This window comes from Rhipicephalus sanguineus, chromosome 1, assembly GCF_013339695.2.
Source record: "Rhipicephalus sanguineus isolate Rsan-2018 chromosome 1, BIME_Rsan_1.4, whole genome shotgun sequence".
NCBI classification, from domain to species: domain Eukaryota; kingdom Metazoa; phylum Arthropoda; class Arachnida; order Ixodida; family Ixodidae; genus Rhipicephalus; species Rhipicephalus sanguineus.
In genome coordinates, this window is record NC_051176.1 from 242,983,214 (window position 1) to 243,010,540 (window position 27,327).

Sequence of the window (27,327 nt, forward strand, 5' to 3'; positions counted from 1 at the left end):
ACTACCGTGCTCTGCCCTGGCCCGTTCCCTCAACGCGACCCACCAATCTTCAGCGGTGCGGAAGAGCAAGATGTGGAAGACTGGCTCGCTGAATACGAACGAGTGAGCGTGATAAACCGCTGGGACGACGCAGGAAAGCTCAACTACCTTTCATTTTACTTGAGCGGTGTGTGCCAGCCGATGGCGATGGGCCTTCATGCTTGCCGATCTTCTTCCTCACAATATATATATATATATATATATATATATATATATATATATATATATATATATATATATATATATATATATATATATATGCAGGCATGGCGGCGAAAGTGGCCGTAGCGTTGAAAACGGTGAAGTGGATCCTCCGTGAGTAACAGTAACAACGGAAGTGTTTATTTCGACAGTTTCGGCCAGAGTCTGGCCTGGCCGAAACTGTCGAAATGAACACTGCCATTGTTACTGTTACTCACGGAGGATCCACTTCACTCTATATATATATATATATATATATATATATATATATATATAGAGAGAGAGAGAGAGAGAGAGAGAGAGAGAGAGTCGCTTTCGCGCAGCATGAACTCTATGTCGAGGCGGAAATTGCCGCAGCTAAAATGACATTGACGCGACAAATCAATGAAAACTCGTTAATTAACTCTTTAAATATTCACTTGAGGGCAATTGTTTATATCAGAACGTTGTAGCGCGCGACAACTTATGGCATACCCATTTTAAATGCGAAGCATTCCTTATCGAACCTTTGGCACTTTGACCGTTTCTATATACGTATCTATCTGTCTATATCTAGCCGCCTATACGTCTGCGTGCTCTCATGATCGCCTCCTTAACTTTGTTTAGACCAGAATTGGCACGGGAGGGAAGAAGATTTAACGAATATGACTGTCAGGTCATGACATGAATAACGTGGAAATTCTGTCGCGTACGTCGTCAAAGCCTTTCCTCCAGGCACGTGTGGCACATAGCCGTTTACCACGGGCCGCGGTATACGGGTAAGCGCCGCAGGTGATTGACAATTTATATCTACCCAGGAACGGCGAGAACAGACACTGGTAATTTAAATGCGAGAGCGTTAAGAAAAACAGACATAGGCAGCGTTGACCTGACGAATGGAAAGAATAAAAATTAGGTTCCCAGCAGGAATCGAACCCAATCATTCTGTGTGGCAATCAGGTATTCTACAACATAACCACGCCAGTTCTATAAACTGCATTGTAAAAAAAAAAAAAAAAAGTCACAGTTTCGCCGCAAGGCCGAAGCAATGAATGCGATAGCAAGAAACTAATGCTATATGAAGTAGAGGTGTGCACGGGCTCCGGGTAGCCCGAAAGCCCGAGCCCGACCCGGCCCGCGGGCCGGGCTCGGGCGGGTCGACGTATTTTCACCTCGGGCCCGGGCCGGGCTCGGGCTACTTGGAGCTTTATCGGGCCGGGCTCGGGCCCAGCGCAAAGCCCGACTCAAGCCCGAAATATAGAGAATGAACGGGAATTGTTTTCCAGCACGCATGCAGCGCCATTTCCGCGACCGCCCTTTACCGCTTTTCCTTTCCATTCGCTACTTTAAACAAAAGGGGAGCAGGTGAAGTACTGGCTCTGTTGCACTCCGGCAAACAGAGAGGTAACACCACCTGAGCTAGTGAGGGCGCTACACGACTGTTCGCGTTAGATATGAGTGAAGATGCACGCGACGGCGACCCGACGTAGATCCATTTCGTGCAAGCTGACGCTTGCATGGGCATACCCCATACACGTGACGGCTTTGGCGAGCGAACTCCATTGTTGCTGGCACGAGGCCGTCTACTTGTAATTTGTAATCTGTGTAATAGAGACTGTTCGTCGTGTGCCGTTTGATCATATTTGATATGCTCAGTAAAATGCCAAATTACCGGAAAACGATGTTTTGTTTTCGCAGCGAACCTTCAAAAAGCCGGGCCGGGCCCGGGATTGTGTTTTCGTACGTTGGGCCGGGCCGGGCGGGCTCGCAGCCCTTTGCCGTCGGGCTCGGGCGGGCCTTCGACAAAGTCAGCGGGCCCGGGCCGGGCTCGGGCTCGGAAATACGGCCCGTGCACAGCTCTAATATGAAGTGAGGCTCGCCAATGGATACTCGCAGTTTGAACAGCGCTCCTGTTGCAAAGGCGGACGAAGCAGCGAAGGAAACTAGCGTGCTTCAAGTGTCGAGCTGTGACACTTGATAGTTCGCGCTCATTTTCTGTTTGTTCGTTTAGCGGCGTCCCTTGAGCTCGAGTGGCTTTCGTACGCTCCGTAACATGAGCGCGGACATCACGGTGAAAGCGTGAAACATCCCTCTTCCCCTCAGCACAAGAAAACCGCGCGAGCAGACAGCGGAAGGGCAAGGTTCTCCCTGCGCAAGTATAAGAAGAAGCGAGCGAACTCGCTGACGACTTTTAAATGCGCCTGTCGCGCTCCTATCGCCATCTCGCTGGTAATGAAGAAACGCTTATAAGCGCAGCCGTCTCTGAGTCCGTCCAGCGGTAAAGGATGTGTATATAACGCTCGCCGTTAGCGACGCGGAGGATCTGCGTTTCGTGGCGTAGTGGCTAGAGCCACTCGCTGCGGAGGAAGAGGTCCCTGGTTCGATTCCCCGCTTCGGAAGCATTTTTCTGAATTAATTTTCTTTGGGGCTTTTACATATATATACATACTTATACATATACGGTGCATGTCGGCGGCGACGGCGACGACAAAATCCAGCTGAAACTGTCCATATAATTGCTATCACAATAAAAAACTTATGCAGGCTTAATGTCGGTGTAACGTCAATTGTGGTTGCGGGGCTGTCTTTCTAATTCTACAATATAGCAATAAACACTACATATGTACTCCTACGATACAGGCGTCATATCAGATTAACGTCTGTGGTTCCAGTGTTGGCTCTGCTTTTGTAGCAGTCTAAGAAACATTACATTTGTATTCCTGTGATTCAGCAAACTATGTTGGAGCATTGCTCGACCTCGGAGGAATACACTAACGAAAGTTGCGTATGATATTTACATGATTGCACCATAAAGTGCACTTAGTTTCGATAATACTGTGACGTATGTGTACTCTAACGTGAGGGCTGAAGTTACGTCGCGCTATAAGTTACCCTTTAAACTCCAGTGCTGTCGACGTGCCTGGTAAGCCCACGATGGGCACACAGCTCTACACTTACAAAAACGCGTCGATTCATCTCGTAACGCTTGGCTCAAAGCCATAAAATACAGCATAGAAGTACTCACTGACTGCTTCGCATGAAACCGATTCCCACAACGCGTGGCATCTGCCGAATTTTTTTTAGCGAGCACAAAAGTTGCACGTAATTTTAGATGTTCGTCATCTAATTTTAATGATGATGTCGAAACTGGCCGCGTGCACGGCCCGCAGGAAACGCGGCCTCTCTGTTGCGTCATACCGGAACTACCAGTTACAAGATGAAGTCGTGCCAACTATAGCCCCCATTGCAGCCTTATTAGCTTTACAATGAATAATGTGAAGTCAGTCATAATTTTGGATATATTATTAGCGGGCACTTGCGATTACGAACAATCTTTGTGAATGTGGGAACGTTTCTTGCGGAAAACTCTAGCACATAAATTTGGTTCCAATTCAAAAAGCGCGTTCGCCCTCGCCAATGATATGTCCAATCCGGATAAGCTCCAATTTTATTTTACAAGCAATTCCGCCTTAGGAGGATTTTTTAAAGTAACCTGAGTTCTGTTTCGGCGAATTTAGATTGTGCCCGTGTACTCAAAAGAATTCGCTTGCATAGGTGCACATTCACATGGCACTCGTCTCGTCATCTTGGCGATCGCGTTATCATGGGAGTGGCGGCCCGCCGGTACCGATCAATAAGGAAGAGTAGATACATTTTAAAAAATTCTTAGATACGGGTCTTAGGCCCGCCTTCACAAAACTTTGGGTAGTTTATTTCCTCATTGGTTGACGTTCGGGGCGTGGTCCGCCGTGCAGCTGCTAAACGCCGACGTCACTTGCGCAACAGAAATTTGTGAATGCAGGCCCTGCGGAAGCATTCACAAAGTTGTGTGCTGGAGCACTTCGTAAGGACAAGCGCCAGCGAATCCTTATACTACATTGACTATATTATATCGAAGACAACCAACTGCAAGTGCCCACTGAGAATAAAAATTTGAATTCAGTTCTCGGTTCATACCAATCACTGCAAAAAATGTCAGGCGCGTTTAGCACGTATAAAGTTCATTTCTCTATCGTTGCGCGGAGGGACAAGTCTATTCTTGCAGAGGCTGCGCTGTTGCTTCATGGCCGTACCTCTCGGTGTTGTTGAGAAACGGGTTCCAATGGTCGGCTTCAGTGTTTTTCGTCCCGAGGGACATGCTTATCTTCGGTCGGTGCCTCTTCATCATCCTGTCGGCCTAGGTCCGGTTTCACAAACAAGCTAAAGAACGCGGCTGTATTTTCACGATGTGCGTACTTCACGTGTACGCACATATATCGTAATAATACGAACCAGGCAATGGGCGGAGGCTATACTGACAAAGGTTTTATTAACGAAACTGTTTCTGAATTCGAACTGCACTTTGCCAGAACATGTATCAGTGGATTAACGAAACCAGCTCCGGTCGTTGAAGGGTTTTTTCCGCCTCTTTTGTCGGAGCTCCCTGAAAACGGAAACAAATGGACGCATCCTTCTTCAGCAGGAGTGCGAAAGTTAGTGCGTCCAACATGTACACATAAACATGTGGTACACTACGCTATACATATATATATAGTACACTACATGGAAAGAGTAATGATACCTTAGCGCGTGAAATTATGGAAGCATACTACATTAAAGAGAACAGAGATATGCGTGTAAGTGACACATCTGTTGTTCTGCGTGGTGGCGAATTTGGTTTCTTCTAATCTTTTTTCGATTAAGTCATTTTTGTCATTCTTATCGCGGGATTTTTGACGAGCATGTGAGGCGATGTGCGCGCGCATGGTTGCTACGGCTATACATATGTCGCTGATGTTCTGAGAATAAAGTTAGTTGTAAGTGACGCCCTTTTCTGTTCTCACTTAAAATTTTTCCTCGATAGTACGCGTCTTTTTTTGCATTCAGTAAGGATGTAGTTACGTGTACTGGTTGGAGCTTTTTTTTTTTTTTAACTAGGCCCGATCCACGGGCTTCCATGTCAACCACGAACACCACTCAAATGGTACTATGCTGTATAATGTGGTGAGTGCATAGGTTTCTGAAGTAATAATAAAGCCTTCAGTTCACACGAAAGAGTTCGGATAGGTAGGTAGAAGAACATTTCAAACTTTGCTCTTTCTCAGACTCTTGCCCGTATGTCGAAAAACAGGGCGAAACATTTCTTACGGTGCAACATTTCTCAACCGTGGCATACGACGAATTCGCGACATTAATTGTTTTTGTCTTTATTCGTTCAACGGTGAAAATTTATGCAGCTTTGATACGCTATTCAGGCATTCATCTTTACTTGAAGCGCCATTGATTATGACGAAACTCGTGTATTCTGCCTCGCTGGCGTAACTGCTCGCGATATTGAAGGAGTGCACCCGGTGTTTACTTAGGTAGAGGTGTACATTGCACTTGGAGTATACATGAAAACCGTGTTCTTTACATTTTGGCTGATTACACTTTTACACGTCCGAGATGGAGATGGAGAATTTATTTTACCGACGCCCTGGCGGCGGTGACATAATATTCTGCATAGGGAAGGTGATTAGAAGATTGCAGAGGAGAGTGGAAAAAAAATATATTTTGGAATTGAACGAGTGAACCTGCTAATCATATTTATAGGTGAGACAATATGCGAATTCCAGCTTTGATGCGTCATGAAGGGAACGTTTAAAGATTTTCGCGAATACCAATTTCTTACATGCACGTGTCCCGCAGGAACTCATTAAAGTTATTTCGATCAATCAATCAATCGAAAGAATAAATACAAGGCCTGTCCCTATTTTGAAGGGCAAGGCATAGAACCCAAGACGCCACTCTAAAGGGACAAATCTTGTTCATTTCGCGCTCAAAACAGAGTCCCTTATACAACTGCCTAAGCTAGGCGACTCGATGGCGAAAGCCATCCGGTGGGGTTATCATCATCGTCATCATCAAAGCTTGAGAGATGCCGTTGTTGTGGTAACGCTGCACACGTTGATGCTGACGGCTGATGAAGGTGCTGATGTATTCCTTCGCAATGGATTGGCAGCTTTAAACCACGCACTTGTTATGCAAATCACGTGGTGTAGCGTCTGGTGCGATTCAGCGCTTTTGCCGCGCAATATTACATCTGCTAATGTGACTCCTTTCCTGGCACAAAACTAAACTAACATGTGTTCTACTTTATACAGCTGCAGTTATCACAGTAAGGATCAGCGGTGCGCTCTATACGATGGAGATAAGCGTGTTCGTGAAAGATATACGCTCAGTGAAATCCGTTGGCTATATACAATGTCTCAGACCGACGAGGAAGTGGTCGCAGAATTCTCGATCCTACTCTGGCGTCCACCACTTGCAAGTTATTTTGGTGAAGCATCAGAGGCGATCGCTTTATTTATTTTTTTTCTTTAGAAGCTTTAGTGTGTGCGATTTGATGCAGGCTACCTGACTGCTGTGTGTGTGTGTGTGTGTGTGTGTGTGTGTGTGTGTGTGTGTGTGTGTGTGTGTGTGTGTGTGTGTGTGTGTGTGTGTGTGTGTGTGTGTGTGTGTGTGTGTGTGTGTGTGTGTGTGTGTGTGTGTGCGTGCGTGCGTGCGTGCGTGCGTGCGCGCGCGCTAGACTCTTTCCCTTTGCTTGCTCTTTTCCTTTTTACGCACAATGTGCAATAAAAACTGTAAACCTAAGTTTGAATGTGGCGTAGTCTACGTTTCTATCTTACCAACCTAAAAAAACGAAGCTGCGTTCAGACTGTGTTATAAAGCTGTATTTTCAGCCATTGCAGATAAAAAATAACCCTTAGTATTGCTGTTTGCTTTTTTCGTCTAAAAGGAAGGAAGGAAAAGGGAGAAGGCAGGGACGTTAACCAGACACCTGTCCGGTTGGGTACCCTTTTCTGGGGGAATGAGAAAGGGGAGTATAAAGATGAGAGAAAGATATGAGGGAAGGACAAAAGGAAATGATTTTAGTTGTCAACTAGCAGGGAAAATAACCGACGTCGCTGCAGAATCTTCTTCTCCTACTGAGACCCCAGAACGATAAAAAAAAGTGCTATACATGATAGGCTGATGCACTTTTCATATAACTGCATGGCATCACTTCTCTTTGTATGTATGTATGTATGTATGTATGTATGTATGTATGTATGTATGTATGTATGTATGTATGTATGTATGTATGTATGTATGTATGTATGTATGTATGTATGTATGTATGTATGTATGTATGTATGTATGTACCTCTTCAGTGCAATAAAACGTCTAGTTGGGACAGCGATTGTGTTGTCTGATTCTATCGTCCTTCGTTTCCAGCTGCTTTAGTTCGCTGTTGTTAACCTGTACCAACTCGCTCAACTCGCCGTGCGCATCCGTTAGCGAAATGCTCCATACGGGGGTTGCCAGTCGGGAAGACGTACCAGGGGCTTTGGACCGCGTTTATCAAACAAAAACGTGATGTTGCTTTAGCGAGGACACACAAGCAATGTAAAATCACATATGTGCTGTTAAAGCTGCTTGACTAAATGCGCTGGTTGCTGCATAATCTAAGGCTTTCATGATTAATACACGCTTTTGAAAAATAAAAGCGAAAAGAATACACTCAAGGTAGAACTGAATGACACTATGAGAACGAGAGGCAAAGCTACGCGAAGAAATGCGAGACTAAACCTCCGCTGCAACAAAAATGATAGTTCAATAATGCAGACTGGTAGGCTAGTTGGCATACTGCATGTTGAGAAGTTAGCGCACAGAAAGGTGCACTGTGTCCGCGTGTCTACTTTTGTCCTGGTTCCTTTCTGTGCGCTAAACCGCAATAAAAGGAATAGTGCGCACGAAACAGTGCGAAGCCAGGGAAAGAAAAATGTGAATGACAAAGTTAAATCTTTTTTTTTTTTCGGTGAACCTCATAACATCGGCACTACGTGACCGGGAGGTTGTACAGGAGCCAGCGGTTCGTGCACAGGGTTCCCCATTAGGGGGTCCCAAGTCTCACCATATTGATGAAAACTGAAGAGGACGATGCGCGGCAGAGCGCGTGGGCACGGGCGTGGGACAGCGCCGCTAGAAAAAGAAGTTGAGTTCGATCAATAAACCGTAACCGAAGGGGACTTCAGTCTCTCTGTCTTTTATATAGTTTGATGCCGAAACCCGGGACAAACTATACAGAAGACAGAGAGGCTGACGTCCCCTTCGGTTACGGTTTATTGATCGAACTCAACTTCTTTTTCTAGCGGCGCTGTCCCACGCCCGTGCCCACGCGCTCTGCCGCGCATCGTCCTTTTTAGTTTTCATCAATATGAAAGTGAATGAACTGATGACGTGCTTCTTATAGCGGCCTGCCTTTGGTCCCCGGCTTTCTGTGGGTAACAGGGGGAAGAAAAGAGTCCTTAACTGCAATGCCACCCGCCATTATCTTCAAAAACCTGCGTGGTCATCACCCTGCCCTTTAAGCAATGACGGAACAGGTCCGACTGAGTAACTATACGGGCATTCTTGGCACCCCCCCCCCCCTTGAGCTATATATCTATAGCTTTCACGGGCGCCACAGGTTAGAATCGTTCGATTGTTATGAGCCATTGCTATGAATCACCGAAGGTATTCTGCAGGTGCCAGTCAACGCCATGCGTGCATTTTCCAATCAGTGGTTATTTATCTATTTCCAGTACTGCTGCTCTCAGCTGAGAGCGTAGCAGGAGGGCAATACAAAAAGTCAGTACAATGTATGAAATGTTTGCAGACCAATCAAATATGCAAACGAAATGTAGGGAAAGAGAGGGTTTACAGTAATATAATACAACAAGCAGTGGTTACATAAATACATACAAATAACTTGCATAAATTTATTGCATTACTCAAGTGTAACTGTCTAAGATTGCACACCATTTGGATAATAAAACAGCCATATCACATCCCATGCAAAGTGTTTGGAACAAAGAAAATAAGGAATGAACCTGTATGTGTTCTTGGTTGTGCCAAGGGGAGGCAACCGACAAGGGGGATGGGAGTAAGCGGTGCGGCATTTGATTGGGACAATACTAGTTCTTTGTACCTTCAATTTTATTTGCGAATTCCGAGAACGATTTGGTGTTTGTGATAGATGGGTGTAGTTGATTCCATTCTCTAATGGCAAGTGGAAAAAAATTGGTTTTTAAAAGTTTCATTACTACATGAATATTCAGTTAGTTTATTTGCATGCCTTTGACGCGTAGGTCGAGATTCGGAAAACGATATGTATTTCGACGCGTTGATTTTGAAGCTGTTATGAAGGATCTGAAACAAAATTTTTAGGCGGGCTTCCTTTGCTCTTTCTGATAGCGTTTATAGATTAGATGAGGTTATAAGGTTATTTGGCGAGTCTGTGCGCCTGTACCTGTGATCTATAAATCTTATGGCTTTCCTTTGTACTGCTTCCAGTTTTCTTAAGTTAGTCATTCCATGCGGGAACCAAATCACCATGGCGTATTCTAAAATCGGCCTTATAAATGTCTTATAAATAAGACATTTATAGGCGAGCAGATTAATTGGAGAAGAAGCTAGTTTCAGGCATCTTTTAAGAAAAAATAGCTTGCTTAGTGCTCAATCTCAATTATCGATGTACTGGGACCATTTAAGGTCTGCGGTAAGCGCGACACCTAAGTATTTATGTTCGTTCACTTTAGAATTAGCACGGTGCCGTCGACTGCGTAAGCGAAGTGTGAGGGATCTTTTTCACGGCGGATTCTTTTACGTTCATTGACATCCACCATAGCTCACACCACTCTGATATTGTGTTAAGGGAAGCACTCGGAGCAAAGTGGTCTGTATGACTATTAATTTCCTGGTATGTAACACAGTCGTCGGCAAAAAGTTTAATGTTATAGAACCGATGTTCGCTGCAATGTCGTTAATATAGATTTTTTTTTTAAATTGGGGCAGCTACGCACTAGTAGTGAGAAGACTAAGGAAGCGACGGGGCTTGTGGCGTTGTCCTTCTCCTCACTTCCCTTTCCTACCCATTGCTATACTATACTATACTATACTATACTATACTATACTATACTATACTATACTATACTATACTATACAGCACCACTAAAGTGAAATCTGGGGATGTGCGAAGCACAGGTGTTTCCCATAGGGACATGTCAATAGCAATTAGAGGACAGCGTCTTCTCATTGCTATGCAGACAGCGTCGCAGACAGCGTCCAGCGCCCGTCGCATACAGCGTCCATCGCAGAAACAGAGCGTTTTCTGAGCCAACGCGCCGCTTTATTTGCCACTCGGAGAAACGCACGTGGCGCTGTCTCTCGCGGGGCGAGCGCGCGTTCTCGCGAGATTTTCCTGAGTGAACGCGCCGTCTTATTTGCCACTTACTCGACCGTGACGGGTGACGCCGTGACGGGCTACGACAACAGGAGACGCCGACAGCCCGAGATAGCCCGAGCGCATAAGCCGCTTCGCACCTAAAATTAACAATGGTCCAAGAACTGACCAGTGGGGTACACCTGATGACACAGTAACAGCTTTTGGTGTAGCGTTTTCAAAGAATACAAAGTGTTTTCAATTAATCAAAAAGTCCTTGATCCAACAGGTCAGTGGACTGTTACTTAAGACGGCTTTTAGTTTTTCAATTAATTTGTTATGGCATGTATTATCAAATGCCTTTGAAAAAAATCTAATAGAACCATATCTTTTGACTGTGGTTATTGAGGCTATATGCAAGGTCATGTACAAATTCGGTCAATTGCGTGGTAGTTGATAAACCGTTTCGAAATCCGTGCTACTTGGAAGAAAAAAAAAAGGTGTACTCCTTCAAGAATGAAAAATAATATGTTCTAGTAGTTTGCACGATGTACTTGTATAATATGCAGGCCTATAATTTCATACCATGCCTTTATCTCCGGTCTTATGTATTGGTATGATTTTAGCTAATTTGCAGTCTGACGGTAATTTAGCGAGCTGGAAAGACTTCATAAAAATTAGTCCGAGGTATTTGCTACTCCATCCGCGCACCTTTTAAGAAATTCGTTCGGTATGTTATCGGGACCCCTAGATTTCTTAGGATACATTTTTAACAGAAGGTTCATGGTTCATGATACCGGCACCTGTAATGATTACGTCATCGATGCCCGTGGTAATGCGCGAACTAACCGAGGGTACATTTTTATTTTCATCTGTGAATACTAGCTGACAGAAAAAAAAATCGTTATGGGAATCAGCTTTCTCTTGCTTTTCTTCTGCAGATAGTTGTGCCACTGCCACCTTTCCACCGAAGTGTTTCCAGAACCTACGAGGGTTATTTGCAAGGAAATTCGGTAGAGCTACGTTAAAATAATGATCCTTAGCCACTTTGGCCTTATCTCGGAGATCACATTTAGTGCACTGCACCTTTAAAGTTATCGACTGGCTTGGATTATTATTTGCTGTTTTACGAAGCCGATTCACGCGACATTTTGAGTGAATATAGCTTCTCGCATGACCCATGGTTTTGACGTCTGTTCTTTCCTTATATTGGGGAGAAATACTTATCGATGCAAAAAAAAAAAAGTACAATCGATTTGAACGTAATCCAGAGAGTATCTATGTGCGCTGCGTTGTATACGCTGCTCTAACTGCAATGACAGCTCAGCGAGGAAGCAGCAGCCAGCGAATATTTAAACGCGAAGCATTTTACAGCAAGTATAGCGGCATTTCTTTAGACCACATTTTGCGGTCAGCATCAAAACATCGTCTTCCGAGATAACATCGCGGAAGATAGCTCCCAGTGATGTAACGCATATAGGACATAAATCGTATATTACCAATACTAGAATGCTAAAGTGTGTAGCAGTATGCCTGAAGCCTGCTGTGGGAAGCCCACCGTGTTTAATTGCATAATACCAGCATATGGAACTTCGCCTGTTGTCTAATGTTGGCCGCACTTTTTGATCAGCATCAAAAGCACCACTTTCCGAGCTAAAATCGAGAAACTTCTAGTGACGTAAAGTAGGACGTAAAGCTATCGAATAAAACTGCAGTCAATACGAAGTATATATGCGCTGGAAAATAATTAATTTTGCAAAAAGAAACTTAAAGGGGTCATGAACCACTTTTCCAAGTAATGATCTAATGGCCTCAGTATCGGAGTGTACTGCCTCCCGAATCGATTGCCGCAAAAATTTCTCGAATCCGTCAAGAATCAGCGGAGTTACGGGGGTTTGGCGCACGCTCCCAGCGCTTTCTCTCTTTTCTCGTGCCGACGAGCGCACTGGAAGCTAGACAGGGAGGGATGGCATGGGGGAAAGAAGTTACGCCAGCGCGCGTCATGAAACGCGATCGCTCTCCCGCTGTGATTCGCTTGCGCGAGTGCGGCTACCGTGTACTGAGGAGTGCGGCGCCGGCAAGTGGCGGCACCCCGCGGCAAGGAGCGCATGTGATCCGAACGCCGCTCTCGATTTACGTCGGCTATCGGCCAATAAGCATGCTATGTCTCTTGCGACGTACAGCGGACAGACGCCCCGCCCACCGACGAGAGTGAGAACCGGCCTCTGTTTGAAAAGAGGGTGCCTGGGGAAACGGCAACTTCGCGCTCCGCTTGTGGCCATTACGCGGCGCGCACGACTGTAATATTTGGCAGAGCAGTTCATAGCCGTGTCAGCTTTCCGCAGGATGTGTTTTTTCAATCAGCCCAAGGGGTGCTTCATGACCCCTTTAATAAAATGTTTCACGACGGTTTCCCTTAGACAAGTGCCCAATCTTGTTTAGCCTGCCGAACGTCGTGAAAAAATCCCTACATAAGCGAAAGAGAGACGCAGTTTAGGGCAGGCGCTGATAAAACGTGCTCATTTCGACACCGCGAATCCCAGTGTGCGAGAGAGAGGTTTCTTTGCAGAAACTCAGAGAGGTCCCCCAGCGTGCGAGTTTGTGCTGTACTCTTAAGTAAGAGGTAGCCTCCACTCTCCGAAGTCTCTAAAAACTGTATGCGCTTTCATTTAGGCGACGTATGAGTCATGGGAACACCCGATCGAGGTGTTCCCATGACTCGATTTGAAGCGAGGTATACTTTGTCGGCAAATATTCAGGAAGACCGTCAAGTGTATTACAGCGAAGCTGTAAATATGACTCGTTGGTGGAATTTCTTCGTGTGCACTGACAGGAAATTCCCAGGAAGCCGCGTAACTGTGAATACGAGTGCCGCTGGTCTAAGCACCCATGCATTTTCTTTTCTTTAATGGTATTATTAGAATGTATATTAGAATGCACATTGACAAGAAAAAACACTAATAGTATATGAAGCAGAATTAGAATCACATAGCGACAACAAGTGCACAAGCTAAGGAGCCAAGAGCTAAGGAGTAGCCGGCGCCTTATTTGTGCGCCAACATCTCCTTACATCATGTCAATAAAAAAAAAGCGCACAAGCATTACTAGGGATACACTCGAAGGTTAACATAAAATTCAGTATTGCAGGAAGAGTTCTTCATATTGAGTTATACAGGAAAACCAGTCCGGTCTCATGTCGATTACGTTATAAATATCCTTTAGAATTCGCCACGGTGGTCTAGTGGTTTTTGTGCTCGACTGCTGACCCGGAGGTAGCGGGATCGAATCCCGGCCATGGCAGCCGCAATGTCGATGGAGGCGAAAATGCTTGAGGCCCGTGTACTTAGATTTAGGTGCACGTTAAAGAACCCAAGGTGGTCAAAATATCCGGAGCCCTCTGCTACGGCGTCCCTCGCAATCATGTCGTGGTTTTTGGGGACGTCAATTAGTATTACATAACCACGCTTGCAGAAAGGGAATATATCTTGACCATATGCGAAGAAAAACTCGTAGAAATAAATGAATAAACCAAAATTAATCTCCTGGTGGGCTGTACTTGAACCCGGTCCCTCACGATCCGAAGGCGAGTGTCTCGACCACTGGGCTACCCTATTCATTTTTTTTTACGGCTGATCTACACACCCATGCTTGCAGAAAGTGAATATATCTAAACCACGCGCGTGAATGCGTTGTAGCCGCAGTGCTATATATATATATATATATATATATATATATATATATATATATATATATATATATATATATATATATAGATTACACTTTCCATGAAGGCTTCGTCGATTTTCGTGGTAGTGGCAGGCCCGTAGCCAGGAATTTTCTTCGGGGGGAGGCGACACTTGCTGAAAGCCTTGACTATTTGAGAAAAACACCTTTTTTCACTATTTATTTTCGGTAAAACACGATGTATCATAAAAATTTCAGAAGGGGGGAGGGGCGCCCCCCCCCCCCTGGCTACGGGCCTGGGTAGTGGTATATACCCTCTGCAGGACAAGATGTAAAGCCAACATGGAGAATCGTACACATCAAGCAAACTTCGGCTCTGCGAAAATTTGATGCCAAACATGCGTTTCGGTGGCCGCGCGATTCGACATTTAAGGGATCGCTGAAGAAGCTGGCTAGTGCTAGAAAAAAAAATAAAAGAAAACACGTCATGCCACCCAATGCTGATCCAAACATAATAATAATATCTGGGGTTTTACGTCCTAAAACCACGATTTGATTATGAGAGACGCCGTAGTGGAAGGGCTTCGGAAATTTCGACCACCTGGTGTTCTTTAACGTGCACCTAAATCTAAGTACACGGGCCTCTACCATTTCGCCTCCATCAAAATGCGACCGCCGCGGCCGGGATCGAACCCGCGACCTTCGGGTCAGTAGCCGAGCACCGTAACCGCTATACCACCGCGGCGGACCGTGATCCAAACAAATGAGTTTGTACTTTTGTTTAAAATTCTGTGTAACCTCTGTGTCCTAAACAGCTTCGCTGGTCATCCACACTCACAGAGTGGAATGACTCCTCAATTTTTTTTTTCTAAAGGGGATAGAGGTACGGGCAATGGCGTAGCCAGGGGTTGGCCCACCGGGCACGTACCCCCCCCCCTCCCTCTAATTTTTTTTCCTCCATGGGATATATAGCACTAAATGACACTCGACCACACTTACCTGCCCGGCCCCCACGTTGGATCAAGGACGTGACCCCCCTTCCGCTACCCGAGAAACAAAGGTCTGCCTACGCCACTGGGTACGGGTACCCCGAGCTGGCGCTCGATGTTGTGTGTACCATACATCTCGAGAAGGTGGTGCTCTCCTTTCCATTCTCTTCTTTCACTCCCCGCCCTTCTTCCCCCAACGAGCTGAGCACGTGCTTCCTGATGGGTTGCAGAAATACGCGTATTTTCCTATCCTAAAACTATACTACTGCGGTTGACATAGATTCCCAGCTATATATATATATATATATATATATATATATATATATATATATATATATATATATATATATATATATATATATATATATATATATATATATATATATATATATATATATTGCTTCCGCTCTGCGTTCCTCACGCATGCCAACGGGACTACATGTACAGCACCTCCACAATCCTGTGTGAGCGTTCTGCCTATTTCATCTGTGTGCGGTGCACGTAATGTGCACCATCGCAAACACTCTGTATAAAATTAACCCATTAACTTGTCACGCCAGTAAAATTAACGCAGCGCATACCGACGATGTCCCGTTTTCATCACATTCCTTTGAATATGCACGTAATGAATTTGGATGTCCACTGCACATTCTTGGGGCGTCACTGCAGTCACTAATTATATATAGGTTAGCTCTGGGAATTGTTTTTTTTTTTTTCCTTTAATTCGAAGCATGTTATATAAGACCTGGTTCTCCGATTGTTTCGTTGGGGTCCATTCGTCAGCCTCAAAGGACTATTTCCCGCTTTCGAATCCGGCAGAATTGTGAAGTCTTAGACTATATATGCCAGAAATTATTAGGATATACTCAGTAGTCGAGCCGATAACAACAGAACTGAATTACGACCCTTATTCCTGGTTTTAATTGTGTGTCTCTTGTTATGAGGGAAAGCAGTTTGAAAATAGTCACTTGGTGTCATGTTTGGCCTAAGAATTGTTTTCAAACGCGTGCTTTGTATGAAAATTAAGACATCATGGAGAGCTAGGAAGAAGTGCAATGTCGGTGTGCACGTGAAATGTTTCAAGGCTTACCACCAGCACATAGCGTTTACCTGGCAGTAAATAACAAACTTGTGCTTTCTTTTGAGGGTAGAAGTGCACTTTCTTGTGAAAAAAAAAAACATTTTTTTTGTTTTCTGAGTTTGGGCATATATGGGTTAAAGTGAGTCACATGACTATACGTTAATTAAGGGGTTCTGGGCCGGAGGCCCCTGAGGTATGGTGACCATACCTGAGGAAAAAACGACCACGGGAATCATGCCAACATACTACGCAATGCTTCACACGTACGCGGCCTCTTTCCGTTTTTTCTTTTTCTTATTTTTATTCCCATTATTTGTGGCTTCTTGTGGCTCGTACGTCAAAATTTCCCCCCTCGCCCCCCCCCCCCCCCCAAAAAAAAAAAAAAAACAGACACGAAAAGAAGAAGAGTCATCAACATTGCGTTCCATGACCATTTGGTACACGGTGGTACTGTACTACAGAGGCTTAGTGGAACCCACTTGGAACCTGGTGGTACCGTGATTTGGTAGAGTAATCAAAAGCGAAACTGAAACACTCACACAAAAAGTAACTGCAGTATCGAATAATTTTTGGATTTAAAATATTAAGGGTATTTATTCTTGTAACAATGAAATAATTGCAGGTGAAATAAATTGCGTTGTAAAAGTGAAACGTTGAAACATTTAGCGCAATATGTGAATCACTGGCTCACAACGTTGTGATCAGCTTAAAATGGCTGCAAGTTTAGGAAGCAGAGCTCCGTCAAAGCGGCATAAATGGTCCTTTGCTTTTTCTCAGAGGTAAGTACAAGGACGTTGCTGCTTACAATAGTTCTTTGGGGTGATAATGTAAAGTTATGTTCAGCGTATTTAGTCCAATCTGCTCTACTTTTGCTGCCCCGCTTCTTTCTCGCCGCACAGGTGCAGCGGAGTTGTGCTCGCTGATGACGTTGCGAAATAGTTTCATGACCGCGTATTTAAGCAGAAAAAAAACTTTTCCTTCTTAATATTTGTAGACCTAGGAGGCTTGTTCTTTACGGCCGTCTGCGCCTGTTGTTCGTTTGTTCTTCGTACAAGCGTAAAACGCGCCTGTGCGTTCCTGAGAAAAATGCAATCATGATTTCACCTCCAGGTATCAGCGCGTAGTCTGGGCTTTGACAATCTTCATGTCTGCAGTCTCTGTCGGTAGTGTCGTAGCATTGTTTCACGAAATGTACGAGCTGCGTAGGCCTCGTTGATGAAGCGTGTTATCGCTTCATCAACGATGAAGCGTGTTATCTCGCAAATATGGTTCAACGAAATTGTGTGTGAATGATTACTGCCCGAACAGCACCGTAAAAATTGTAGCGGGCACGTGGATGTCGCCTTGGCAGTATGAACGATTCCAATGTGTCGCTTTTTTGCATAGCCTTGGATACGATCTGACGCTTAGCGCCTTCTTTTGTACCTTTCGTGGGTTACACTGTTATTGACTGTAATGGTATGTTTCTGCTTTGTCTCCCAGACGAGCTGATAGAGTGACGGAGCTGGCTTCACCTCCAGGCTTTAGTTCATCCCTTGGACAAGGGCACAGTGAAGCTAGTCGTGAGACAGAAGCAAACCTTATCGTGAAGGTAAAGTACCTTTTCAGTGCTAATATCTGCCACTCGACTGTGTAGTGAACATAAGACAGCATGAAAATGTCGTATGTGCACACCTTCATTTTTAGTGCACTGAAACTGCTCCAAACCACAGTGAAGGACTACCAAGAAGACCATCTTAGTTCTAACACAACGGAAAATACTTCATGCATGGCTGCATACAGATCATTTGATGTAAAAATTCATATCATTTGCCGATTCACCTGGGGTAGCTTAGCAGCGCTGAGGTGTTGCAATGCTAAGCTCAGTGACACAGCTTAGGTTTCTTGCCACGGCAGATGCATTGCGATTGAGGCAAAATTCAAAAACACCCGTGTACTTAGACTTAGGGACATGTTATGAACCCCACTGGGCAAAAACTAATCAGGAGTGCCCTACTATGATGTGCCTCGTAATCATATCGTTTTGGCGCGTAAAACGCCAGAATTTCATTTTTTAATTTAATTTGTTGACTCATTTGCAAAGCAACACTTTGATCGCTGGAAAAGACTGTAGTGGAGGGCTGCGTGTCAAGTTTTACTCATTGAAGCTCCTTTAATGCGTACTTAAATCTACGTGCAGTCAGCCACATTATGATATGGACCATGCGAGAGTGTGGCGAAATTGCCGTCTGCACCGTCTAGTGGTGAGCCATCTGCTGTTGAGAGCATTGCGCTGGCGATTGCGCGGCCAGAGCAATGCTCTCGACAGCAGACGGCAATTTCGCAATGCTCTTGCGCGGTCCATATTATTTTGTGGCCGACTGTACACCAGCGTCTTTGCATTCTGCCATCATGAATGCAGTCTCCATAGCAAGGAATTCATTTTGAGTTTCATCATGTGACTAGCTGAGTGATTTTCAATGGTTACTAAATCAGTGGTCTATGGTGGAAACTTTTGATTTTCCCAATAAAGTAACCACAAGAAAGAAAAGTGCAAGAAATTATACTGTCTTCGAATGTGCTCAAGTATGTGTACTAAATGTTGGCAGAAAAGTGCAAAATTCAAAGCCTAACAATTCATAATACCCAAGATGGTCGTGCAGTTAGAGGCAGTAGTAAAGGATTAAAACTGTTGATGTTAAAGGGGTGCCACTTAAAATAGACGACATATTTTTTACATTATTCTTTTGTTAATTTTGCAGTAACAAGTTCACTACTAGAAGAGGAAATTATGGCCAAACTTTATTCTTTAAAGTTCACACAACCCCAGCACTAGTCTGTCAGTGTGACATTGAGGATTTCAATGTGTTGTCATATTTGAGCCATTACAGTTCTGTAAATATTCTCAATGCATGCTTTGTGCAATCTCTGGCTCCTTAAAGCTATTTATGTGTTCTACCATTACCAATCCAAAAAATTTGTAGTGGTTTAGCTCGGCTATGCCAGGATATACGTAGCGTGAGCTAAGTTTCAGCTGATTATTTTATAACCCGTGCCACGGTTTCACCCCACTCAGGCGCTGCCATTAAACTCAACGTTTCACGCATGACACTACTTAGTCTTTCATGTGCCACAGTCTTTCACACACGTCACACACATATCCAAATGGATTGTTTACGAAGTCAGTCTCGAAGGTCCAAGTCGCACTGGTGCTTTCGCTAAATTTCACCGTATAGTCAGTCGATCGGCGAGCCTTGACGTCATCAACGGCGTCTTGTTGTTAAAATGTACTTTTGGGCTAGTTGGTTCATAATCGTAGTAGAAAAGCGCCGGCGAAAACAACAGACCAGACAAGGAGAAGGACACGTAACACAAGGCGCACTAACAACTGAAAGTTTATTCGGTATCTGCACAGAATAAATACTGCCTTCACATGAATAAACAGAAGAAAGAAGGTTACAAAAGCTATGACACTGTATCACGTGGTCACTCCTACTGTGCGTGCAAAACGGTTCCTGAAAGAAATCTGACATCCTTCTCTGAAAGCAAAACAGAAGCATGCTGACACAAGATTCCCCGAGCTTTTTAATCTCTAGGGCTTCAACAACCTCCCTTGTTAACCTGTCAGCTGACTTGTACATGACGCCAGTGCTTTCAAACCGAGGTGCGCAACCGCAGTCTCTGCAATGGATACCTAGGTGCCCCGATACCACTTTCGTTGTGTTGTACTTGTGCTCGTTTAATCTATCATTTAGGCATCTTCCTGTTTGGCCTATGTATGACGCACCGCAAGACAAAGGGATTGTGTAAACCACATTATCGGTGCACTGTACAAACCTGTCGCGATGCTTCTTAGTGCACACAGGTGTCTTACTTTCTGCGTTAACCGCCCGACACATTTTTGCCAGCTTGTCGGGTGCGGTAAACACCACCTTTACTCCCGCCCTTTCCGCCACTTTCTTCAAGTTGTGCGAAACGGAATGTACGTAAGGAATAGTGGAGGCATTCTTTGTACCGCACAATTGTGCTGCTGCACGGTTGGCGTTAGCGCCTTGGTTCTTCACTTTTAGCATCTTTTCTGCAACGCTAGACAGAATTGCTCGCAGACAGACTGTTGCAGCAGCGCCTGACACCCACTCAGGTGTTACGTGTTTTTAGATTCGTGGACGACTTTTTAATTGTTCTAGATTGTGACGAGGAAGACTTGCAAAAGCAATCTTCTGATATACTTGCACTTTTTCGTCAGTGCTTGGCACCTTTAGTTTTGACTCACGAGCTTCCGGTTGATAGTTTTTTACGTTTCCTCGATTTAGGGCTTCATTTTTCACCTCGTCACGTCTGCTGGGCTTTCCAGCCAAGAGCTAAAAAACTGGTTCTGTTGTTTCATTCTTCGCATTCTAAGCTAGTCAAGCGTAGCATCGTTTATACATCTTTTGACAATGCCCTAAAGAAATCATGCATTCACCGGCTGCGAAGTAGTTTCGACGACCAGGTTCGTCGTCTAACAGACGCAGGGTACCCGCGAGCAATTCTGTCTAGTGTTGCACCTCCACCAAATTGTCAAGACGTTTATTAGCCGGCACTCGGCGACGGCGACAGTCAAAGCGGGGCCGATTCTCTGCACGAGGGGCGTGCTCTCAGAGAGGAGGCAACCCACTAGAAAGCGCTCGAGAGGACGACCCATTACCGACTACGAACGCTTCGCTACAGGTGGCATGTTGTCTTACTAATGTCGAGAGCATCCGGTCTTGCTGTACGATCTCCCTGATCGGAGCCACATTTTCATTTCGTGAGGTTGCAGGGTGCCCCTGCCTTGTGTCGTCTTCCACCGACGTTCTCCTCGAAACGATCCTCTTGTGCCACTCAAAAACTCGCGCCCGCGATAATGTCTTTTGCCGTAAACGTCACGAAGGACCTCATACGTCTGTGTGGCTGTCTTGCCAAGCTTCACAAAGAATTTTATGTTTACACGCTTTTCGAGGTGGACGCCCATCTCTCCACATTCACTGACAATAGAATGCGCAGACGACTTGTGACAACATATTTTTCTACATGTAGTGCCATCTAGCGGCTGCCACAGCAATTAACATAAATAGCTCAGGTTAGCCCGAAAAGATGGCACTACACATACACACCAAGATTTGTTTTGGGGAATCATTTCTAGAGAAGAAAATAAATCAATCTCGAAACTTTACGGCCAAAGTTGTATATACGAGGTGTCCCAGCTATCTTTAGCCAGGGTTTAAAAATATGCCCACACACTCACTGACAACGTGATCAAATGCATGTTGCTGACTGTTGCCTGGAGTACGTCAGACAATTTTTTGTGTTCTGATTAATTGTTTATTAGGCCACTTAATTAACTAACTTCTGAAGCAACGAAGCTGGGCAAAAACTTCCAGTGAGAAACTTGTACATTGGTTCGCGAAACGTCCGATTAGACAGTTTCTAACGTTCTCTCCATTAAGTATTAGTATTTTTCTGCTTACTACAGATGCCCACGAAATACAAAAAAATACCACGTGACATGCCCGCTTGCGCGCCTATGCGTGCCGTGATTCTAGTGTTTCCTAACATTCCGCATACGAATGTTATGCTTCCATCGCGCCGGTTTATGACAGCGATAAGCAGACACAGTGGTCATCGCTTGTGTTGCCGCTAGCAATACATGTTCGTCGGACAGCCACCACCGTAGTCTCTGCGCTGTTGAAGCAGCACATCCAGGCAAATGCTATGGTCATTTGCATGCGGAACGTTAGGGAGCACTAGAATCATCACGCATACTGGCGCGCAAGCGCCCATGTCACGTGTTATTTTCTTGTATTTCACGGGCATCTGTAGTAAGCAGAAGAACACTGTTACTTTATAGGTAGAAAGTTAGAAACTTTCTAATCGAACGTTTTACAGACCGATCTACAAATTTCTCGTTGGAGTCTTTTGCCCAGCTTCATTGCTTTGAAGCTTAGTTAATTAATGTGACCTTATAATTAAGCAATTAATCAGAACACAAAAAAATTGTCCGACTTACTCCAGGCAGTAGTCAGCAACATCCATTTGGTCGCGTCGTCATTGAGTGTGTTGCCATATTTTTAAACTCTGGCTAAAGATAGCTGGGGCACCCTGTATACACATAATTTGTGTGTGTATGAGTCTTGGTATAGCTTCAGTTTTTTTACATGCATCTAGGGCATCTTATGCACTGGCAGTTCACATTTTCTGTGCTGTTACTGCATTTATTTTTCTTACCTTTACATTTTTGTTGATTAATGTTCTTTGTGCTATACAGAAATCCTGGGATGTAGCTTTGGCTCCATGGAAGCAGGTGCCTATGAACCTTTTCATTATGTACATGGCTGGAAATTCTATCTCAATCTTCCCGATCATGATGGTGGGAATGTTGTTCTTGAGACCTGTCAAAGCTCTCTTAACAATTCAGTCAAGTAAGTTATTCCCACTACTTTTTCTCCTATAAATGCCTGCTGATAGTGTATTTCTTTTCAGACAGCGTACAGGTGTAATATGCATAACTAATACCTCGTTTCATAAACCAAAGTTGTAAAATGTTGCACGCAGAACATTTCACGGATGCCATGTTGTTGCCCTAACAGCTCTTCCCCATGCTAGATCATAGTGAAATTGCAACCACATTGTTGTGTGCATATTCCCTTAGTGACGACTGATGTTCTGTATGCAGCTTCAAGCTTAAACCCCATGTATGTGAATTTGGAAATGAAGATGGCAAGTGACGAGCAACAAAAGGGGCTGTGGCACAATGGAACACTTAGTCACTTTCCCTTAATCGCTCGGTTCTGCAAATCTAGAATTTGTCGCTCCTGGGCTAGAAATCCTACAAGTGATTAGCCAATAGCACGACGCAGTTAAAGGGTATACATTAGTGGTGCACTGTCAGTCGTCACACATGCGTGCTTGTAAACAGCCGTGAATGGGCTCAGACTGATGCGCACCGCAGTGGAACCATGGTGAATGCAATGAAATGAACATGTTCAGCGAATGCCGCATCAATGCCAGTAAGGATGAATGTGCACTGTGGAATTTATGAAACAGGTATCTTCCCTGCAAAAGCCGAAATCTATAATTTTAGAGCGTCTCATAGGACTACGTCGACTGCTTTGAAGCTTGCGGCACTCCGGAGTGCAGTTAAAAGAATTGAACTAAGGTCACCACTTAAATGGGGCATATTTACAGACTCGAAGTCTACAAGTGCTACAAGTTCAGCGCCATTTGTGAAGCAGCCTGTGCATGAGCAATCTGACAATCTCGTGCACACACAAGCATTATGTACACAGAATAAGTGAATGACACAATTTTCGCGCACATAAAAAAGAAACAAATCTAGTACAAGACCTTCAAGCATATTTAATCTTACGCTGTGCAACAAAACAGTTCACATTAAGTTATTATTATACATGCATCAAGCCTCTTCTGGTATGCAGTAGCTGCGTTCATGTCAGCTACACTGGAGAGCTGCCGCTCCGTACATTGCTTGAGCCATCACTTCCAGATGGCTTGGTTTGCCGGGGGATGAGTGTATGCGACAGTGATGTCAGTCGTGTAACTTGTTGTGTCACGCCCAAAATCACATGCGTGGGGTGTAGGCTTCAAGGTTTGATAATTTGAGATGTCAAATTGGGGCTAACCCCTTGGTGTTGGGCTAACCCCTTAGCTTATAGTGCTAATACATGCTTTGCCCCATTTTTCTTCTGTACTGTTTGTCAAGCATGTATGCCAAATATTAATGGAAGAGACATGCAAAATCAGCTGTGTGACCCATCATGTTGTCGCCCTTCTGGTCAGTACTGAGTCACACAGCTTTTTTAAGCTGTTCGACTCTTCAAAAGGACATCTGTGCCTGTAAAACAGAACTGTTGCATCAGCTGTAATATCTGATCAAGAGCAATGTGGAGGACTAATTTAAGTCATGTATATGTGTGTGTGTGGTGAGGGGTGCACAGGTGCATGCATTGTAGCTATTAAAGAACCGTGAACTTGTTTTGATGTTCTGTTTCCCTGATGTGCTTGTAGGGGCCAATAATATGACTTGTTGTCAATAATGAAATGAAAGGTTCCAAAGTGCTTGCACTTTCTTTTTTTTGGCACCCCCCCCCCTTTTTTTTGTTCTCTTTTGTTTTGCAGACATATTCAAGGTTGGGTTCCTATGTGTAGGAGTTATTGATTCAATGAAAATTTTACACAGCAAGGTGCTTTTCTTGTGATTTGAGTGTTTCTAGCTGTATTACATCAGATTACCTAGAAGAGTACCCAGAATGCTTTTTGATTGATATGCCAGGAGGCAGTCTCGTGTGTGCGTGTGTGTGTGTGTGTGCGTGCACGTGCATGCGCACCTAAAATTGTCACACGTGGCACACTCTTTGGTGAGCCTTAGTATATGCATTATGTTGTCTCTCTGCAGCATTCAAGATGATTGAAGGAGGCCAAGCTATTCTTCAGAAAATAGTTTATCTTTTTGGTAACCTGGCATGTTTGGCCTTAGCTCTTTATAAATGTTCATCAATGGGCCTATTGCCAACACACGCATCTGACTGGTTGGATTTTGTAGAGCCTCTCCAAGTGAGTTTTCTCGTACATTCACTGTTGCTTTATAGATATTACATGGATTTCCTTATAGTGATATTGGTTGAAATTACATCATGCCATCATTGCAACTGCAAGTGTTCACTGTTATTAGGTGGAATCTGTTCGTGTGCCTGTGCGCACATGACACCATGCTTGTCCTTGTAATAACTATAGGACTGTCTACTGTAATATGCAGTAAAACCAGGATATATCAAACTCAAAGGGGATTACGAAATAGTTCGACACAGTGGTAATTCGAAGTACAAAACTCCGCGTCACAGCCAGTCTTTTGAGATTGTGAGAAGCAGAATATTACCAATCTGTTTCTCAAAAGCCACCTCAAGTGTATAAAAGTATACTTATTATTTATTTTGCATTCACTCCTTTTGTGTAGAATCCCCATGTTGACAAATGTCTTTTGCATTTTTGAAGTGGCATGGCAATCCCCTTTTTGATAACCATCTCCGCAGGTACTATGCTTCACTACACTTGCTGCTATTATTGCTATCTTGCTGCTATTATTCTTCACTACCTTACATGGCTGTCTTGTGGTTAATCTTATTAGAGGGACACTAAAGGCAAATAACAATTTATGTCAGAGTGACATTGAATGTTTGAGAATGCCTAAAACGTCAGTATTATCAACAGCAGTGCTCTACTAAATGAGAAATTAAGGTAAATGTTGGACACGATACGTGCCGCCAGTGGGACATTTTGGAATGAGCCCGATGTCAAGAGTCCAGAGTACAATTAATCGTTAGTACTCAGACTACTTATAATAAAAAAATAACATTCTGTACATTACAAGACGTAATAAAATGCTGCTTGTGCGTTTCTGTTTCATTCATGGAAAAAAGAACTTGGCATTACCAAGGAGAATGGCGCTGGTGGTTTAAAAGTTCCGTTTTTGCCGGGCTGCTCTCCGCTCACGTCTCAGTGGTAGATTCCTTATTGTGTACTGTTGCATGTGCTTTTCACGCCCGTGAAAGTCACTCTAATGGAAAGTTAGACAAAATGCCATGACCCTGTTATGTTGCCGGGTGCGTGAATGGTGTGCGCCACTTGAGCAACAGCAGTTGCAGCAAAGAAACCGACGTGACTTTCCAGTGGGTGCCGCAAATAAACCTCTACGCCGAAGTGGCCGAGTGGCTTGCCTCTGCAACAGTGTGCTAAACAACCAAGAAATCTGCGTGTGTGCTCGCTGCACTTTCGTGCGGAGGATTACGAGATCAACCGCAACTTGGGCAAGGATTATAATGTGCCCTTCAGAGCAGAAACCACAGCGTCGGCTGTCAGGCAGTAAAGGCAGGCAACATTGGGCAAGGCAAACGCTACGTCAGGAGGCCCTTTCCAGAAGGGCAATTTGAGGTGCGCTAACGCTGTGCGGACCACTAAAACGTGATTTTCTTTCAAAATAAGCGTTTCCTTGGCACAACACAAGCACTATGAGGTTTCCGGAACGTTATTTCAGCAATCAACTTCAACTTAACATTTGCCTTTAGTGTCCCTTTAAAGAAAATTTCGGAGTTAAATAAAATCGCGCGAGATACCTGCAGTGCGAGACATACTCCTTGTTAATTTTTTTCTCCATAGCTTGTACTACAATTCAGATTCAGTGCCCTGTTTGGCAGCATCTGCCAAAACAGGGTTGTTTCATTGGCGTGAATATTTCTGATGAAGCAAGAAGTGATCGTAGGCCAGTTAAAGAAGTACACTTGTACTATATCAAATGTAGAAGTGAACAGGAGTTTGATATATACCTAGTACAGTGCTATACTTTTCCAAAGGCTTTCCTCAGTCCTGTCTCAACTGTTCGGAGTGTAGGAAATGATTTAATATATCCAGGCGGTACTGTATATGACAGACTAAGCTGCTAATATTACTTTTTATAAGTGCCTGACTTATTGCTGTTGCTAACATTGTTTTGCATTTTATGTAAGGCTTTTTTTTTTATTTAAACAGTGCCATTGTACAGTAAAATACCACTTGAATGAACGTCAGTTAAACGAACTATTCAGTTGTACAAACTTTTATTAAATCCCCCGCCGAAGCGTCATTGGACCCAGTGTTAACACATTTCAGTTATACGAACATATATTTTGCAACACCATTCATTGTCTCTCACGCCATATTCATCAGACATTGTCTGAAAGACTAGGTACAGACAGCACTTTGCATTTTGAGGACTATGTCACCTGTGACTCTCGCGTTCAGACATGCGCCACTATGTCTACAGAAGAGATTGTAGTGAGCATCCTACTTCAGGAACAAGAGGAGGAGGAGTAGGTAACCCTTGTAGAGGAAGCACCAAGAATTTCAGCTAAAGAAGCACTGATGTACTTGGAAAAAGTGAAGTCCTTCGCTGCCCAGCAGAGTGTTGTGCTGGAGATGGTTTATGAGCGCTTGGACAGAGTGACTGAATTCATGACCCTGGCAGTCCTAAGTGCATAAGTGCAGCAAAAGATTATTGCATTCTTCAAAACACGCTAAATAAGCAAATATTCACACTCAATTAAGCAGCATTGCAAATAAAAGGGTTCAAATATCATTTCAAGAACCGACATTTTCTTTAGCTC

General features: G+C 44.2%; 1 protein-coding gene across 2 annotated transcripts in view; it reads left to right on the forward strand.

Annotated features, from left to right (window-relative positions):
• Positions 1–16,810: 16,810 nt before the first annotated feature.
• Positions 16,811–27,327, forward strand: part of LOC119375475 (ER membrane protein complex subunit 4) — a 32,354-nt gene continuing 21,837 nt past the window's right edge. For both annotated transcript variants that reach the window (XM_037645655.2, XM_037645663.2), the window contains exons 1-4: positions 16,811–16,956; positions 17,660–17,768; positions 22,443–22,596; positions 24,588–24,745. In XM_037645655.2, coding sequence (XP_037501583.1) covers positions 16,889–16,956; positions 17,660–17,768; positions 22,443–22,596; positions 24,588–24,745 — 489 coding nt within the window. In that variant the 5' untranslated portion in view covers positions 16,811–16,888. The remainder of the gene's footprint in view (positions 16,957–17,659; positions 17,769–22,442; positions 22,597–24,587; positions 24,746–27,327) is intronic.